Source organism: Neohortaea acidophila, assembly GCF_010093505.1.
Source record: "Neohortaea acidophila strain CBS 113389 unplaced genomic scaffold BDY17scaffold_9, whole genome shotgun sequence".
Lineage (NCBI taxonomy): Eukaryota > Fungi > Ascomycota > Dothideomycetes > Mycosphaerellales > Teratosphaeriaceae > Neohortaea > Neohortaea acidophila.
This window is the reverse complement of record NW_022985518.1, coordinates 687,601-705,471: the sequence shown is the minus strand read 5'-3', so window position 1 is coordinate 705,471 and position 17,871 is coordinate 687,601. Positions and strand designations below refer to the sequence as shown.

General features: G+C 56.1%; 8 protein-coding genes across 8 annotated transcripts; 4 read left to right on the top strand and 4 right to left on the bottom strand.

Annotated features, from left to right (window-relative positions):
* Positions 1 to 742: 742 nt before the first annotated feature.
* Positions 743 to 6,076, bottom strand: BDY17DRAFT_326567 (uncharacterized protein; the record flags this gene model as incomplete). Its single annotated transcript, XM_033737533.1, has 6 exons — positions 743 to 1,090; positions 1,152 to 1,885; positions 1,944 to 3,077; positions 3,149 to 5,734; positions 5,796 to 5,961; positions 6,014 to 6,076. The coding sequence occupies 6 exons, from the start codon at positions 6,074 to 6,076 to the stop codon at positions 743 to 745; spliced, it is 5,031 nt and encodes a 1,676-aa protein (XP_033587254.1).
* Positions 6,077 to 6,357: 281 nt separating this feature from the next.
* Positions 6,358 to 7,800, top strand: BDY17DRAFT_302215 (eukaryotic translation initiation factor 3 subunit J). The gene is made up of 2 exons (XM_033734369.1): positions 6,358 to 7,578; positions 7,631 to 7,800. The coding sequence occupies exons 1-2, from the start codon at positions 6,755 to 6,757 to the stop codon at positions 7,644 to 7,646; spliced, it is 840 nt and encodes a 279-aa protein (XP_033587253.1). The 5' UTR covers positions 6,358 to 6,754; the 3' UTR covers positions 7,647 to 7,800.
* A 2,201-nt stretch (positions 7,801 to 10,001) lies between these two features.
* BDY17DRAFT_236341 (DNA glycosylase) lies at positions 10,002 to 10,664 on the top strand (the record flags this gene model as incomplete). Its single annotated transcript, XM_033730301.1, has 1 exon — positions 10,002 to 10,664. A coding segment is annotated over one exon (663 nt), but the record flags the coding sequence as incomplete, so codon positions are not given.
* Positions 10,665 to 11,009: 345 nt separating this feature from the next.
* Positions 11,010 to 11,898, bottom strand: BDY17DRAFT_255215 (proteasome core particle subunit beta 7; the record flags this gene model as incomplete). The annotated part of the gene is made up of 2 exons (XM_033731508.1): positions 11,010 to 11,813; positions 11,869 to 11,898. 2 exons carry the CDS (start codon positions 11,896 to 11,898, stop codon positions 11,010 to 11,012), a joined length of 834 nt encoding a protein of 277 aa, XP_033587251.1.
* Positions 11,899 to 12,654: 756 nt separating this feature from the next.
* BDY17DRAFT_318302 (HCNGP-like protein-domain-containing protein) lies at positions 12,655 to 13,125 on the top strand (the record flags this gene model as incomplete). The annotated part of the gene is made up of 1 exon (XM_033736176.1): positions 12,655 to 13,125. The coding sequence occupies one exon, from the start codon at positions 12,655 to 12,657 to the stop codon at positions 13,123 to 13,125; it is 471 nt and encodes a 156-aa protein (XP_033587250.1).
* Positions 13,126 to 13,172: 47 nt separating this feature from the next.
* Positions 13,173 to 14,708, bottom strand: BDY17DRAFT_254608 (WD40-repeat-containing domain protein; the record flags this gene model as incomplete). The annotated part of the gene is made up of 1 exon (XM_033731447.1): positions 13,173 to 14,708. The coding sequence occupies one exon, from the start codon at positions 14,706 to 14,708 to the stop codon at positions 13,173 to 13,175; it is 1,536 nt and encodes a 511-aa protein (XP_033587249.1).
* Positions 14,709 to 14,869: 161 nt separating this feature from the next.
* BDY17DRAFT_197908 (uncharacterized protein) lies at positions 14,870 to 16,118 on the top strand. Its single transcript, XM_033730072.1, has one exon. It carries the CDS (start codon positions 15,129 to 15,131, stop codon positions 16,095 to 16,097), a length of 969 nt encoding a protein of 322 aa, XP_033587248.1. The 5' UTR covers positions 14,870 to 15,128; the 3' UTR covers positions 16,098 to 16,118.
* A 21-nt stretch (positions 16,119 to 16,139) lies between these two features.
* Positions 16,140 to 17,567, bottom strand: BDY17DRAFT_254640 (tRNA methyltransferase complex GCD14 subunit-domain-containing protein; the record flags this gene model as incomplete). Its single annotated transcript, XM_033731450.1, has 3 exons — positions 16,140 to 16,317; positions 16,375 to 17,168; positions 17,259 to 17,567. 3 exons carry the CDS (start codon positions 17,565 to 17,567, stop codon positions 16,140 to 16,142), a joined length of 1,281 nt encoding a protein of 426 aa, XP_033587247.1.
* Between the last annotated feature and the right edge of the window lie 304 nt (positions 17,568 to 17,871).

Sequence of the window (17,871 nt, the reverse complement as noted above, 5' to 3'; positions counted from 1 at the left end):
GTGTGGGATGATGTGAAAAGGCAATGGCAACAGCTCAGGCTTTCTTTTGAGAGCCGGCGGAGGGATTGGCGGCGGGGCAGGAGCGATGGCTCGTCAGAGGGCGGAAACTCTAAACGCACGGATCCGAGGTCGACTCGGGGGCCTCTTATCGCCAATGCAGCGCCGGATTTGTGGCTTCCAAGACACCCCGAAATGCGCTTGAGGGGAGAGGAGGTGGAGGTGTGGTTGGATTGAGGACCAAGACCGGTCGTTGCTCGCAATGTCAGGAACAAGCAGCTGCTGCTCGATGTACCTGTGATGTACCCGCAGCCTCTGGGGATGATGACGGGGCAAGCTCGACAGCTCTCCATGCCCGCAGCCCCTCTCGTGCACGGGGAGAGCCGGGCAACAGCCGGGCAGCCGCTGGGGTATAGCCGACCACACCTCGTCCCAAAAGAAAGATGAGGTGAAGATCGTGATCTCGGCGCACGGTGTCTCATCACCTGACCTTGTATCACCACGCCATTGGCCGCCGCGTCTGTCGCGGCGTGTTACGTGCTACAGTACACGACTCACCAGCCACACTTGCACTGCGCTTTCTCCCATCCGAACCTGGTTGGAATGGGAAAAAACCCGACGGGAGAAACTTGTATAGTCACACCTAGTAGCTCTGCTGTACACAAAAACCGTACACTTCTCGCCCAAATCCCAGTTTGCCTCGATTCGAAAGTATTACACTCCCCCTACCTTCACGTCACTGCTTTTAGAATGCTCGATACCCCGTCGGCTGCGGCATGATCCCATTCGCATACGGCGCCGGGCTCTGGCTCTGCACCGGCCCCTGCGTCAACATGAGCCGGCTCTGCCCAAGGATCGGCCCCGTGTCCTCGTCCTTCTTCTCCGCCGCCTCGCGGGCGTTGCGCGCCTCATTGTCCTGCTTCAGCTGCTCAATCGTCGCCGACTGCTGCGCCATGTAGTTGATCATGAACGGCATGGTGAAGTCGTTGAGCCCGTGGCGCCACGAGATCTCCATCACCGTGTGCATGGGCAGCAGGTCGTAGCAGGCATACAGCATGCCCACGTAGCATTCCTTGCTGCCAATGTCGACAAACTGTCCCTCGTTGGTTAGTGCACGTCCTGAACACATACATACACGCAAGGAATTCACTCACGTATCGCAACAACTCCTCCACAACTTCCGTCTTCCCAGACATGGCCGCCGTCTCAATCGCGTCCTTGTAAAGCTTGTCCTGCTTCGAAAGCGCAATCGATTTGTCCCATCGCTTGTTCTTTCGGTAGATGTTCGCAGCAATCTGCCGGAAGAAGACCAGATCATGCTTCTCCAGCCGTTGCGCCAATGCCACGGCCTCGTAGTTGTCGAAATTCTCCACACTGTCACGCAGCTGCTTGTAATCTTCCTCTTCAATGAGCAGATCGTTGATCGCATCGTTCACAGCACGCTTGTTCTGCGTCTGCACGTTGAGCAGGAACGGCTTGATCAGCGGGATGTTGTCCGACTTCTCGAACATCCGCACCACGCGGTTCACGTCGATGCGAGGTGTCAATGCTTGCAGCAAGTCGGTGATCAACGGTGGCTGTTCCTGCAGATAGAAGTTCAAGGCGCGGTAGTAGATCTCCAGGTTGGCCACCTTGATGACGGTCTCCTTGAAGCTCTGATGCTCCCACGCGTCCGCCGCCCGCTCCATCATGGCCAGCGCGGCATTGTCATACTCGTCGTAGTGGGAGTACAGGAAGACGAGCTCCGGCCACAGATGCGCTTCCTCGCACGCTGTGATGAGCTTGGGAATGTTGACTCGGCCCCAGAAGATGCGGAGGTGCTCCATCACACGTTCTGGATGATATTTGCTGAGTGCGACACCCAATGAGGTGAACACGCCCATATGGACTAAAATAAACCGTTAGCAACGTTTTGTACAGAATACGACCCCGGACCACCAACTTACCTCTCTCCAGGCCCAGACCCGCTTCCAACAGCGTGATGAGTTCGTCAAAGTAGCCTTCACGCTCGTACTGCTTCACGAGATCGGCCAGCTCGTCTGCGTGCACGATCAGGTTGAGACCGCAGATCTGCGCCAGGCGGAACTCCTTCTTGGCCACGCAGGCCTCGTTGACTTGCTTCCACACTTTGACGCTGTTGGCTTTCCGGGCGCATTCCACCGCAGCCTGGTAGTCTCCAAGATGGACGAGAGTGGTGGCGAGCTTGGCCCAGTTCGAGATGGATGTGAAGAAGATCTTCGCAGCCTCGTGGTGCCCTTCGGCGTATGCCTTGTCGCCAGACTCTTCAATGTTGGCCACGTTCGTCCCGCGTAGGAAGTCCTCCAGCTCGGCAAGCTGGTCGGTTCGAGCCAAGCAGAAGGCGAGCGCGGTATCGACGGCGGGTTCGCGAAGCGTCTTGCGTGCCATGCGAAGGTATTTGATCAACTCCTCATCCTTCCCAGCGTGTGTCGCAATCTCAATGACCTCTTGGTGGTTGGAGGGGTCTTGAGCGCGGATGTACGATTCAATACCATCGCCAACGCGCAGGCCGTCGAGCTGCGCCTTTCCGACTTTGCTCCAAACATCCGGGCGATCGACTTGATCGGCGTACTCCTGCGCTCTGTCGATGCTAACAACATGGTCGACCAGCACGTTCGTAGCTTCGAGATGATTGTTGGCCTTCTTGTAAATCAAGAATGCTTCCTCAAACATCCCAACTTCGATACATTGCTGGGCAATTTCATCGGGGTCGTAGTTGTCGAGGTTCTGGATGTAGCCAGCGACGCGACCGCGGTCGGATTTGGCAGCCGTGAGCATGAGCAGGTTCTGCAGGTTCGAGTTGTCGCTGAAGGTGGACGGCTCGAGTATGATCTTCTCCAAGAGCTCGATGAGCTCGACGGGCATATCAGCGTCGATGAAGGCCTTGACAGCGATCGAAACTTGTTCGGGATCGGTGGATTCAGGAACGGCAGTCGAGATGACTTGATCGACCATCGAGCGTCGGTGGATGTTGTTGTCCGACAACACATATTGCCAGATCTCGGGATCGGCGCGAGTGAGCAGGTATCGCGCTTGCGCTCGGAACATGGAGTTCTCGTTCGCTGTGGCAAAGGTGTAAGTACTTTGATCATAGATGGGCATCCATCCCATTTGGGGAAGTGACGACACTTACTGATATTGATGAGCTCCAAATCATTCTGCCCCTTCTGATACGCAATGAATGCCAAGTTGGGGTCACGCTTCTCGCAGTACTTGCCCACAGTCAACGTGTCGTAGAGATCGTTCTCCTTCAAAAACTTCTCTGGGTTGTTGTTGCTGTCGATGTAAATCTTGGCCAGCGCGTTGTAGACCGCGGGTTGCTGGTTGCCTGTCGCCAAAGTCTGTTCGAGGAAGGGTAGCAGGAGCTTGAGTCGATTCCTGGACTCGACCTCCGAAACGAGTTCGTCGATTGGAACGGATTGCGGCGGCACGGAGCTGAGCAAGCCTTTGATGATGCCCTCGTCGCAGTCGACGTCCAACAGCCCACCTACGACAGCTGGCGTTCTCGACGGATTGACGCGCTGGACGTACACCTCGATCGACTTGAACTGCTGGTTCTTGTACAAGTACAACACGAGATCGTGAACGAAGTTGAAACGGTCGCCGACGATGATCAGCGGAAGCTGCTCGGTGAGTCTTTGCTCTTTCAGGAAGTTCATGACTCGCTGGCCGTCGTAATGGTTGCTCTCTCGGCATATCCGCTCGACTTCCTGCATCTGGCCCATCTTGGTGGCTGCCTCGATGTACTTGAAAGTCACGTCCTTGTCCTCGCTGAAGTTGACAATTCCGCCGAGGTAGAAGTACAGGCCTTCTGCGGTCCGGTACTTTTCGAGAAGGTCGATAATTCGAGTGGGGCCAAACAGATCAGAGTATTTCTTCGCCACATTGATAACGGCTTGGAGATTCTGGCGGATGTTGACGCGAAGCATCTCGTCTAGGCATTCCAGTCCGAGCTCCACGGTCAGTTTGCCGAAGTAGTTGATCAAAAACTCCTCTGGGATTTTGTCTGTTTGAACAATGCAGCGCTTGATGGATGCTGGATCTTCGTAATGCTCGAGCGCGCGAGTGAGCAGGCCCGCGTTCTCGCACAAACGAGCAATCTTCTCCTGGTCGAAGTAGCTGAACATTTCGTTTCCAAGAATGGCATCGGCCACCTGGGGAGCGTTCAAAAGATTCATCTCGAGTAGTCGAGTCTGCAATTGACCTTGTTCCGGTTTATTCGCGGCTAGGACGTCGAGCAGGAATGCGGTCGCTTGCTGAATCATTCCCTGGGATTGGAAGATGTCGACGGTGCGGTCAATGTCGATCAGGCTCGGGTCTTCGCGCGCAATGTTAGTGGCGAACTCGGCACCCTTCTCCGGGTTGACTCTCGTGATGTGCTGCAAGAGAGCGTTGAAGTCTGGTGTGTATCCAACGGACCGCGAGTAGGGTAGGATCTGGTCAAAGTTGCCAGACTCTGCCATGGCCGCAATAACCTTTTGCGACGCGCCGGCTTCCTGGTAGATGCGTTGCGCGAGCGCAGTGTCATGCACACGCACCAGATCCCCGAGCTGTTCTGAGCAGCCTAGCTTGCCCTCGTTCATCCACTTCTCAAGCAGGTGCTTCCTGTTTTGCTGCAGAACGGGCCGCGCGAGCTCCAAGGTCTCATGCTCGTTTAGCTTGCCCTTGTCGAGAAGCATGCCAAAGTACTGCAGAATGACCGAAAGCTGTCCCTGCTGCTGTGGCACAGACTTGAATCTTTCGATGGTTTGTGGTGTGCGCAAGAAGCCCTGAGGTGAGTTTGCTGCGGTCTTGGCCGCTTGCTGGTAGTCGCCGGAGTTCAAAAGCTGGTCGAAGCGTTGTTGGTAGAGCTGATCGGCGCCAGGCAGTCCAGCCCTGGATGCCAACTTGTAGGCCAATTCGGCATTTTCCGGGTTCTGAAGCAGGTATGGTATTATTGTGTTCTCGTCCACGCTCACGGACAGCACTTGACCCTTCCTGTTGACCCCTACGATGCCCAAGGATTCCTCGTCGATGGCGGTGGTGAAGATGGTGTCGCTCGAAATGCGATTCATGAAGATGGTCGTTCCGGTTTCGAGATCGTACAGGTGGATGAAGCCGTACTTGGTCACCAGGTAGATGACCTTGTATTTTTCGGAGACTTGCATGGCCACGGGGAAGTCGTTGACGGCCTCGGCTGGGAAGTAGATGTCGACGGCTTTCTTGGTGAAGGTCGGGTTCGGAGCCTGGTGATCCACTTCGACAATGTGCAACTTGGCGCCTGTGGCGGATCGGTTGGCAAAGGTGAACAGCTTGGTATCTGACACCCCATCCTCCAGCCTCAGTGTGCCAAACGCAGCAGCATGGCCTTCGATGGACTGGCTGATGCCACGATCTCTGGAGTACAGCTGCATGCTGCCAACAACGCGCCCCTCGCGCTGCGAGATGCCCACGACCACCATCCACTTCTCGTCGGCGCTGACGCGGTAGTTGATGATCTGGCACCCGGCAAGGTTCTGATTCCGCTCAAACACCTTCTGCGGAGAGACCTGCGAGGCATCGAAGATGTTCCAATGATATACGGCGGTGTCCGTGACGAGCCCAATCGAAGAATCGCTGAACCACTTCCAGTATACCACATCCTCTTGCATTGTCGTGCTTTTGATCTTGCTCTTAGCTCCCAAGTCGAAGATTTGGAGTGTTTTCCCGCCAGCTTTAAGAGCGATAATCTCTTTCGACCCTGTTGGAAATTCGCGTCAGCTACCGCCCCGAGTAGAGAGCGCGACTAGGAGGATGCTTACAATGCATGATGGCGCTGTCGGCCTTGATGGGCCGGCGCATGACACTGTTGCCATTCTTGAGATTGACAATGATGACTTCAGGCTGCGCGTTGTCGTCAAGCTTTTGTCGGACGCAGATGTAGTGGTCGGATTCGAGGGTACAGCTGTTGAAGCCAATGGAAGCAGGCTGGCTCTTGTCAGCAGGGCCGTCGGCGACGCACGGATAGGGCGGACATTACCTGGATTCCCACCGAGCTCAACTGCAAGTTCTCCGTGAACTTGATGGGGAGTGCGGAAGCCATGGCGTGTAGTTGATTATGAGGAGGCCCTCATTCAGGCTCCACCAGACTTCCCGCGCGGGACCCCCTGTCGTGATTGCTGCTGCCTCTCGTGAAGGCGCGATCTGCGCGACGGCGTCGACGGAGGAAACGGATAAGTATTAAGGAGTGTATTCCAATGACGCCGGGGTCGTGGATGGAGGCAGAGGTGATGGAAGGTCCAGGCAACGCGTTTACGAAAGGGGACAGATGTGAAATTAAGATTTCCAGCAACTTGTCTGCTGCTCCAGCAAGCAACGACGTGGCACGCGGCGGCCCGGCTCCTCCCGCACGTCACGTGCTGGAACTCTCTTCTGCGCGGATGGAGGACATCACAAGCAGATGTCGTACCTCTACAATTGCAAGAAGTTAGACACGCATCGAACCCTCAGGCTGCACTCTCCTGATCGTTTCGAGACGTGCCAGTGTGACACCATGGATGCTCTTCTTTAGTCGGCCATGTCCCATGTGCCCACGTGAAAGATTACATCAGCAAACCCACGCTAGCCTAAACCGGGCTTTGGGCACCGATACGCATTTTAATTTTTGAAACGACCAAGCGAAGACGTGATCCTTCACCTCACCCTGAGTGTTGCGACTCGATTGCCGTCGGATATCCACAAAGCCACCTTGTCAGACAACACTGCCCCCGAGCGTGCAAACATGGCTCCGTCCAAAACCCCCAACTCGTGGGAGGAGTCCGAGGAGGACAGCACACCGCCCGCGTCCCCAACGGTCGCACCGGCGGCGCGCCGCAGCAAGTTTGACGACGAGGAAGACGACAGCGATGTCTTGGAGTCCTGGGATGCGGCGGAGGACAGCGAAGAAGAGCGCGAGAAAGCAAAGAAGGCGGCAGAAGCCAAGGCCAAAGCCGAGGCCGAGGCGAAAGCGAATCACAAGAGTAAGTCGCAACGGATAGAGGAGAGGCGGCAAGAGAACCTGCGGAGGCGTCTGGCGGAGGAGGAAGAGGAGAGCAGTGATGAAGAGGAGACCGAGGCGGAGAAGCGGGCAAGGTTACGGGAGTCGGAGAAGGCGAGCGACATGAAGCACGCGGAGGAGCTGTTTGGTGGTGCGGGCGAAGGAAACAAGAGGACGACGGCGAAGGCTGTCACTGTGCAACAAGGCGACGACCCGGCAGACGCGATCGATCTCAGCAGCTTGAAGCTGTTCAACCCCACCACGCTCCCACAGTTCAACAAGCTGAAAGAAGCGCTGGTGCCTCTGTTTCTGGAGATTTCGAAGAAGCCGCACTACGCCTCCTTCCTGCAAGACTTCAACAAGCAGGTGGCAAAGGACTTGAGTAGCGACCAGATGAAGAAGGTGTCCAGCACTTTGACCGCGATGAGCAACGAAAAGCTGAAAGAGGAGAAGGCGGCGGACAAGGGCGGGAAGAAGACGAAAGCGGCCAAGACGAAGGCCAGCTTGTCCGCCAGCCGAGACATCTCGAACAAGGCAGACACCACGGCGTATGACGATGGGCTGGAGGAGTGAGTTGTACTGCCAGTCATTATGTCACTGCATCCGCTAACGACTATACAGGGACGATTTTATGTGATTCAAAGAACGTCATCATCTTCGCCATCGAGACAAGGTGCATGGATTGTGGAAAGCATCGCGAGTACCACGGGGAACAGTATTAGCGGAGTCTCGGCATTCCGCGCGCTCCCCACGACGTTTATGTAGCAAACACGCCTGTTTCTCCTTTCCTGGATTGTTGTTCATGCGTCCAATCCGTCTGTCTCTCGTAATGTAAAGCTCTCGATAAGTCACATCGACGGCAATCCCACGTCCGTGCGCTCCTTCCTGTTTCGGCCACAGGCTCACGTCGCCATGCGTCCCGCATCTTTGCTTCCCGCAAACATGTCAATTGTTGGAGCCTCCTCGTTTGGACCACAACCTCTGGACATGCCCTGGGAAATCTTGTGGCGTGCAGAGATGTTCATTATTGAAATCATGCGGTGATCTCATACGCCCGCCCCAATATTGCATTCAAACTTCAATCTACTCGGCAACGCATTCACACGCCACCATGGGACGGCGAAGAAAGAGGCCCTCTGGCGACATAGAGCGTCAGAATGAGAGCAAAGCAGAGACATCCCACGATGCTCACAGTCCGTCCCAGTCTATGGCCACGTCTGAGAAGGCGTCTTCCAGAGGAGACTCGCAAGATGTACAGCTCACGCCTGACATCAAAGAAGTGCAACAATCTGAGGCCGATTTGGCCCAGTCTCATGGACTGAGTCAACCACAACGCAGACGATCGCGTAGGAGACGGCGACGTAAAGCGAAGTCTGCTGCCGCTGTCCTTGCGCGGCCCAGTCTAGGCTCTGCGCCAGTTGCTACATCAGGATCGACGCTTCAGGAGCCGCAGGATGATGCTGTACCGGATGTAATGGCTGCTTCAATAAAGTCTGGAGCCCTTCGCAAGCGATACAGCGTCACTCAGCTCGTGCAAAGACCGCGGAAGCGCTGGCAGGACGACACAACGACGCCAAACACCGTGCGCAGCAAGGCAACTTCTATCAGGCTCGACGCAGGGCCATATACTGCTAATACCACGAAATCAATGTTCAAGAGAGCTGTCGGCTCTCAAACATCCCACACACCACGGCAGCTTCCAAGATCACCGCCGGAACAAACTTCGCTATCACACACGAGTCACAAAGATCGATTACGACTCGACGCAAACCGCTTCCTGACGAGCAATGAGATTTCACGGCCTTCGATACGGCGGACTTCGTTCGGACAGAAGCCTATGAGTGTTCCCTCGCAGTCCGAAAATAAGGATATAGCCGCATCTTTCAGGCGGTTCTCGGCATTTCTGGAAAGCAAAGATGAAAGTCAGGAGAGCAGTTCGAGTAGCGACGAGAGCGACGATGCTACATCGCATGGGATATCCTCTGCTCTTACTGCTCACAGAATGGAGCAATCGCCCAACGACAACCCGAAAGAGAACCAATTGTCCAAAGACAGGCAGAGCAGCCCTTGGCCACTTTCCCCATCAGACCGAGATGCAACCTCAAGATCCAGTGCGGTGACTTCCTGGCCCCCCAATGTTGGCGTCAGACGGCACACTGCCTCATCCGAAAGGGATCAAGGTGTCCATTCCTTCAACAGCAGATCGAGCGACCTAGTCCGCCAGCCGTCCTCGCAACCTCAGCCCATGTTCTCTTCGTTTCTATCCGACAGTGGAGCTTCCGAAGAATTATACAAGATCATCGACGAAGTTTCCCACAATGCGTTTAACACGACGCATCCTCTCCCCGCCTGTAAGCCATCAGTACCTTCTGATCCCACACATCTTGAGGATCACAAGGACGGACTGATGACCAACCCTTTTAGCGATCTCTCTGTGACCGAGGCTACGAGGAAGACCTTGCAATCGGGCGCTTCTAGGAATATATCAGCTCCGCAGGGCTTCACGCCTCTTTGTCAAGCCGTTCGAGTTGATGAGAAGCACTGTCCTGGGGCGTTGGCGCCCGTGATGACCAAGGCGGTGGGGAAATCATGCACTACTGAGAATGAGGCGCCAGGTATTACTGCCGCCCTTGAAGATATCAGCTTGGATTCGCCTGCCGTAAAAGAGAGAAGGAAGCGAAAGATGACCGGGGTGACGAGCAAACACTTTACCCCCGAGAAACGCAGGACAAGAAGCACACAGTCCGCACAAGCTGGGGACAACGCGCCAGAGCAGAGTTCGGAAATAGTCGACAATGGAGTGGTTGCAGAAGGCGAAGTTGCTATTCTCCCAACTCCGACCAGGAAACAACGCAAAGGCACCGGCCACAAGAGCACCTATTTTGCAGTCCCAAAGCCTGGTCTTGATCCCGACGTGATAGACCGGGTCGACTTCTACAATACCACCGCGGGAGTCAGAAACAAAAGCGTCCGCAGGGTGCCAGCTGGGACCTCAACTGCTCCAGTCCCTCCGATATCAGATTCATACTTTGGCATCATCCAAGAGAAATTGTGGCGGGAACCCTTCTGGCTCCTCATCGCCGTGACGTTTCTCAACAAGACAACCGGTCGTGCCGCAGTACCCGTTTTCTGGGAGCTGAAGAAAAGATACATCACCCCTGAGGCACTTTCAGATGCCCCACAGGAGGAATTGGAAGCCCTGATATGGCATCTCGGGCTGCAACGCCAACGAAGCAAGCGTCTGATCAGCATGGCACGGGCGTGGATCGCGGCGCCTCCGAAGCAAGGTGTCAGATTCAGAACGCTACACTATCCTTCCAAAACCGATGGGAAAGAGTATAAGACTACCGAGCCCGTGGAGGTCGATGCGGACGATTGCGCTGGCGCCCTCGAAATCGGGCATATTCCAGGCTGTGGGCCGTATGCATGGGATAGTTGGCGGATCTTCTGTCGTGATGTCCTCCGATGTGTCGCGCATGACTACAACGGCAGCGAGGCGGAGATTCAGGGATTCATTCCGGAGTGGATGAGGGTCTTGCCCGGGGACAAGGAGCTTCGGGCGTGTCTGCGGTGGATGTGGCTTCGTGAAGGATGGATCTGGAATTGCGAGACTGGGGCGAAGAGGCGGGCTATGGATGACGAGATGGAAAGGGCAGTGCATGGGGAGATGGACGTCCCGGACGTACAGGAGAAGAGGTTTGCAGCCAGAGCTGCAGGAGTCGAGATTGCAACGCCAATGCAGACGGAGGAAAAGCAGGGTGCGCCGGTTGCAGGTCCGCAGCCTCCGTTCGAACCGACTGCGAGTGAGGAGAATAAGTCTCCTACAGGTGCCAGAACGTTGCGGCGAAGTGCCAGACTATCGGTTTTGGAGTAGAGAGATGCACGGGGGCTTGGACATCGACGCTAAAATGCTTGCATACTGGAAGGCAGATGTGATCTATGCTACACACTCCGACGCATTAGGAAGCTCATGCATGCATCCTACGCCTCGAATCCCCTCTCATGCAGTTTGCGTGCCATATCCTCGAATGCGATCTGCAAAAGCCCAGCTCTGTCCTTCCAATTTCTCGTCCAGTTTCAAGTCAACACCGCTCTCCTTGTCCACGATTGCGATGCTGTACTCATTCATACTTCTGGCGTCACGGTAGAAGAGCACCTTCATGCACTCCTTCACCGCCTCGACAGCCTTCTCCCTGGTGAGGGCCTTGCTCGCTTCTTCGTCCGGCACGACTCTGCGGAGGATGGGTTGGGCGAGATGTGCGCCAAAGCCCGTGGCGAGCGTGGGAGCAGAGAAGGTGGTTCCGAGCAGATCTGCAGAAGCGAGGAAGGGCTCGTTCGACTCCGTCAACCCGGCCACCAGAAGCGCGTTCCAGAGAGGGTTGAATTCGCTCCGTCTCTTGTACATGACCTTGCTTAGATAGGTGTGCAGGTTTTTCGCGCTCATCAGCGCCACATCGCTCTCTTTGTCGTCGACATCACCACTGCCAGCGTAGTTCTCCTCCACATGAAGACTGAGGAGCAGGCGGTCGAGATACTGCATGTCGCTCACGTCGCCGCCGAAGCCCACAACGGCCTTTTTGTTGAAGACTTTGAGGCGATGGACATCGGTGAAGCGAGCGAGACTACCGTAGGAGGCGAGATTGTCGGCGGCGATGACGACTCCGCTGTTGTACTTTACTGCCAGCACCGATGTGCCGGTTACGATGGGCGACTGGGTGTGTTGGTTTGGATGGCCGGCTTGATGGCCGCCGTGTGAGTGTGGAAGGTAGTGGGGGTTGTAGGCGCCGTAGACGTCGTCTCGGGGCTTGGAATGGTCAGCTCTGATCTATCGAGGGTGGAGGAGGCTTGTGAGCACTTACTCTGCCCCAGGCCTGGGGGAGGTGGTTCATTATGAACGGATCGCGGATGGACTTGCTTGATGTGTTGACCTGCGCGGGTTTCCTCCTTTGCAATGTTGCAGTCCTAATCGGCGAGAACAGACGATTGCGAGGATGGTGATGGAGGAGGTGCTGGGCGTGGACACTGCTGCGCGATGGTTGGAGCTTCACAAGGCAACGAGGTGACGCGAAGCTAGAGTAAATTAAGCTTCGCCTTCTGACTAAGCAAATACACTGCACGTGCAGTCCAGCGCATGCACTGTTGGACTTCACGTTTGTTTTGGATTGCTTTCATTTCGCACCATCCGAGCGAGGTATTGCGGGCATCGCAAATCACTGCACATGGCCGCCCTTGTAGGCTATGGGAGCAGCGACGAAGAGGATGAGGTCCGGCCTGAAAAGCCGGCGAAGGTGGGCATCTGCTATTTCTTACTACACTGGAAGGCATGGGTACCTACTAACAATGTGTGATACGTCAGATAGCGCGGCTCGACGTTGAAGCAATTGAATCGCAGAATAACCACGCTACTGGTGCGACGTCGTCTCTTCGCCATGCTGCGAAACAGAGCTGATTGTATCGAAGCTGTGCCCCCATCCGACCCTACACCTAAACAGCTGCCCCAGGAACAATTACCAAAAGCCACTGCGACAATCGCGATCCCAGGCCCTTCTTTCCCAACCGATGTCGACCTGTCCACTTCCAATACCCCCTCTTTCGCGCCCTTGTCGCCATACTCTAGCGAAACACAGCGCGTTCAAGAATTGACCATGCCCACGGTGCCCAACTTCGACATCCCGGACTCTCCTCCGCTGCCACCAATGAACAGCGAGGAAGCGGCCACATTGGCAGCAGCGACTAGAAAATTCGAGCGTTTCCTAGAGTTGAAGAAGCAAGGCGTGCACTTCCATGATCGCTTGCAGAAGAGTGCGGCGCTACGAAATCCAACTCTACTGCCGAAGCTGATGGAGTTCGCGGGGATGACTCAGGAGGAAAGCTACGTAAGCACGTTACCAGCGGACCTTGGCGTACCGACGCGCTGGGCAGCGGACCAATACGTCGACGAGCTTGTGAGAGCGAATGAACGGAGGGAGAAGAAGCGGAAGGAGGGACGGGACAAGATTGACTTTGTGTCTGCTGCAGGTGGTGCCAAATCTTCCGCCTCGAGCGCCGTGAGTACACCAAACAAGAGTCATACTGTGGACGGAGACGGCAAGAGGAGCCGGTTTGATAACAGGTAGCAAATCAGGCACGTTCCTGCATGTTATCAACGACAGCTGTGCATGGCTCAATTCCTCCAAATCCTGACCGCCTTGTCTTGCCCACCACTACCCACTCTTTCCCCATCAGGAGCCCAATCGACAGCAAACACCTCATCCTTATGCCCGGGTAGATCTTCCTTCAGCTTTCCCGTCCGCACATCCCAGGCCTTGAGTGTGGTGTCCTTGCTCCCGCTAACCAACAGTCTACTATCCGGTGAGAAGCTGACTTGGTACACCGGCCCGACGTGCGCACGTAATGTGTTCAAGAACTTGCCGTCGGAGGCTTGCCACAGCTTGATGTGGTTGTCGAAGCCAGCACTTGCGATCAGGTGGCCTGAAGGAGAGAAGGTGACGTGGTTGACCTGTTTTTGGTGGCCGACCATGCGCTGCAGTGGCTTGGTGGACGTCGAGGGAGACCACAGGAACATTGTACAATCGTCACTGGCACTGACAAGGCGTTCGATGCCACCTGCTGGAGCCAGCGCCGCCTCGTACCGTTCTTTTGCCTTGCGTCTCTTCGCATCCACCGTCTCTGGAACCTCTGCTTTCGATCCGTGATCGTAGAATCCGGTCCGTAGGACATGATCGGTGGAAAGGGCGAGATGATTTACCCAGTGTGCATGAGCGGTGAGAGTGTGCAACAGCGTGCCCTTGGTCGCATCCCAGATCTTGATCGAGCGATCGTGTGAAGCGGAGTATATTGACCCTTGTCCGCCCCATCTGACACAACTCACACATGCCTTGTGTCCGGTGAGCGCCATGTCGGTTTGTTTGCTCACTGCGTCCCAGATGCGAATGGTGAAGTCGCGAGATGCAGACGCGAACCTCGGTCGCCCTGGCTCCCGAAGATGATACGGCTCCCAGCATATGCTTGTGATCCATTTGGTGTGCCCTCTCAAAGCTCCTCCAAGCGCCTGTCCGGTTGCAGGGTCCCATAACCGGACGGTATTGTCCATGCTCCCAGTAGCCAGCATGCCACCATCCGGCGACCACGCAACGGCCAGTACCCAGCCCGTGTGGCCTTTCAAGGTGTGGAGTGGTGTCCCAGTCTCTGCATCCCAGATCCTCGCCGTCTTGTCTCCACTGCCCGTAGCCAGCCTGGTGGAGGTTGCGGGGGAGAAGGCAGTCGCCAGAATGGAGTCGCCATGTCCGGCAATACTGGCACTGCACCGCGTGACGGCCTTGACTCTAAAGACTGCCTCGGCGCGACAAGGGATTTCCAGACACAGCTCGGTAGTAATGGAGCCGTCCACGTACTTCTTGATAATATCCTCTTGGCTAAACTCCCCATCGCCCAGCGGGTTGTAGAATCGGTAGGGCAGTCGCTCGGCGGGATCGTCCTGGCCGAGGAGGCTGTTTAGGAGGAGGGAGAGGTTTTTGGGGTTCAGATCGGCAAGCGACACGCTCACGATGGGGCCTTGCGTGGTGCCGGTGTCTGCGTCTCGGAATTGAATTCGCTGCAGGCCTTGCGGTGTTGGCGGCGGAGGAGAGGCCTGAGTGCGCGCGCGAGCCGCAGTCTCTGTTTTCTGCCGCTTGGAGGGCGGCGGAAGGATGGTGGCCATTTCGAACGCCTTGTCAATGGGGAACTGCCTGATTGCCTGCTGCTACAGATGGGCATGCGTCCTATACTCCAGGACTCGTACTTTCATGCCCGAAAATTGTTTATCGATAAGAACTGGAGCAGCGCCTCGGTCTCGCTCCAACCCTAAGCACTTAGGGTTGACGTAGAACTTCAGGCCACCCACATGAACAGCTCGAGGTTACATGATCCGGCTGATTGATGCTCTCAGCCATGTGCAGGGGCTGAGATGTGTAAAGATGACCTTGTTACCGCCATGGGGTAATTGCTCGGCCATGCGACGTAGGTCTCATCCGCTTACTCGACCTGAAGCGTTATAAATACTTCAGTCACCCATGTCCACCTGCAGCTCTCTCTACTCATCAGCTCTTCTCTCGCAGTCTTGCACATCCTCTCCACCAACATGGTTGAGCTTATCCATCATGTCAGACGCATCCTCACCCCCGAGCTTTGCCTGGCAACGTATAGACTCAGGTTCCCTTTTGTGAAAGGAGCTGCTCTCAATGGCGCGGCAGTCGGACAGATGGTGTTCAAACCTAGCCCGGAGTACATTCAGGCCTTCTACGATATGATATTCCGCTCCGCGATCATACCCTTAAGCAGGCTACCATTGAACAGCCTCCTATCCGTTGATCTCACCCAGCTTTTGCCTCTCCCTACAGCGCCCGACTACCCCGAACAATGCCTGGGCCTGATCACCATCCTGGACCAGCAGAGAATCGTCCAGACGGGGTATGGACAGCGATATCTCCGGGCCTTCTTCGATCCGGTGTGCGAGAAGCTGGCGCGACAGCTCACTGCTCAACCCGCCCAGTTCCGACCCGATGGGAAAGCAGCGTGGCTTTCGCGCGGCTACTCAATCGATGACTGGCTCATCCGGACTCTGTGGTTCTGGGCGCCTCTGGTTCACTCCGATGTCTTCATGACAGCAGACCGGCAGAGCTTGAAAGACTGGCTCCACGCCATGCGAGCCGAGACGGAGACTCACTGTGGTTACGCGGATCCCTTCGCTCCGCTGGAGGCGGCCGACGATGTTGACATCACGGCGTTCCAGAGAATCGAAGAAGCTGGACCGCCCGTGAAAAGCTACGCCAACTCCTCAAGGGAGGCGACTGTGGCAGATTACACGTTTTGGTGGATCCGCATACTGAATTCCCACTTTGCCATCACCGACATGTGCGGCCACTATCCATACTGGATTCGTTGGACGGGCTTGGAGTGGACGCCAAGGGATAAAGCATTCATGGAGCAGACGAATAACTATCGCTACGATCCGGAGGATGAACCGGTCCTGCAGCTGGTGCGGAAGGACTACTTGGAAGGCGTGTGGAGAGCATTGGGCGTCAATCCGGAGTATGAGAGGGGCAGCTGAAGCCTCATTGTTGACGCATGAAAGCTTTGGTGTCGATGCCTGTCAAGATTCATTGTCCTCAGGCACGGCCTGGGGTAAGATCGCAAACAAAAGATAACTGGTGTGCGTCTTCACCTCCGGCTCCGTGCGATGAACGAGATGCCCTTCTTTGTACAGTTTCTTCTGCTCCGCCTGCTGCCTCACTCGCTCCAGCCTGGCCGCTTTGCTCTCAACCTTGCCTCTTCCCGAACCATCGCCGTCCGCAGTCGCGCCCTTGTTGCTGGCGTGGAAATCAGACAGCTTGCTTTCCACCTCCCTCAGTCGTTCGATAGCCTCATCGACGCTCGCCGGAGAGGCGTTGACCCCACGTAATCCCTCGTTGCTGAGCCCGATCTGTTCACGTCGGACGTCAATGCGGCGATTGGCGATCTCCACCATTGAAACTTCCGTCCAGCCAGTCTTGCGAAGGACAGATGCCGTCGCCATCACCTGCTCTATGCACGGAGAGAAAGTGCACAGGTGGACAGGTCCGTTTGCGTTGAGGGGCGATTGCGGGAGTGAACGCGATAGATGATTCAGCGCGAGCCAGGGCGCGGGAAGATCCAGGAAGATCGCATCCGCCGCCGGGGGTGTGCCATCTGTCGAGTCCACGGCAAATCCACCCGTACACACATCGCGGTGGTTTAGCTGGACTATGGGATCAAGGCCGTGGGAGCGGATCTCTTCGCGGAGCGTCTCAACTCGTGGTTGATGGTACTCGTACGAGTACACTCGGCCAAAGCGTGCCTTTTTGGGTTGTTGCGGATTAGGGTAGCCATTGAACACCGCGCGTGCTGCGGCATGGGTGAAACTTCCACTGCCGGCCCCTGCCTCAATAATGCTGCTGCCAGGCCGCACGCGCAGCCGCTGCAGAATGTAACTATAGTCTGGTGTATAGACCACTTGTGTGCGATGATCGAGAGAGGACGTCCATGCTTCCGGCGTAGGGGGAAGGATATGGACGAAGCCTGACCCCGCCTCGAGAATGGGTGCTCTTGCCGGGGAAGAAGAGGCAACGTCTGCTGCAGCCTCGGAGAGGGCGTGTTTCGGCCTCTTCGCTGCGGGTGCCAGCTCATCAGATGGGGTGTCGATGGATTTTCGTTTCTTGTTGCTCTGCGCGTCTTCGGTAGCAGCTGCTTCGACCGGCTGAGGCGTCGGCTTGATCAAGCGGCCTTTGGATCCCGTATTGACTTTGCTGGCCCTAACTTGACTGCCCCATTCCAGATCAATCAGCGTGCTATGGGGAAAGCTCCCGAACCTCGTGTTCGTGACCGGGCCCTCGGCATAGCCTCCATCGGAATCCGTGCCGAGGGTGACGGGGAGCAGGCTATCTTTCCTCAGATGTAGGATGGCTAGGGCGCCGGATTGGGTGCGTGCGGGGGTGTGGAAGAAGGGGGACGGCACGTGGGAATGCGTGCGCGGCGGCGGAGTTGGTCCACGGCCGTTTTGCATGATTGTGGATGATGCCATCACCGTCGTTCCAATTGTTGCGAGAGCGGAAAGCTCACGACGATCATCCGGTTCCTGGTACCTTGCATTTCCCCCGAGCTTCGACTTGCTCTTCTGTGATCCTGCACCCCGCTCCACTCGCGTTCACGACAGGCGCAAAACTCCAACCGCACAGTGTCAACCGTCTTGGCGTCCTCGGTCTGCCGCTAAAAGCGAATCCGGCTTCTTCCCTGACGTGTGGTTGACGTGATGTGCGGAAGCAAAAAGGGCAGCGGCGCAGAATCCAGCCAATTAATAAGCTCCATGC

Coding starts and splice junctions, on each gene's coding strand:
- BDY17DRAFT_197908 (XM_033730072.1), top strand. CDS start 15,129: ATGGTTGAGCTTATCCATCATGTCAGACGCATCCTCACCCCCGAGCTT.
- BDY17DRAFT_302215 (XM_033734369.1), top strand. CDS start 6,755: ATGGCTCCGTCCAAAACCCCCAACTCGTGGGAGGAGTCCGAGGAGGAC.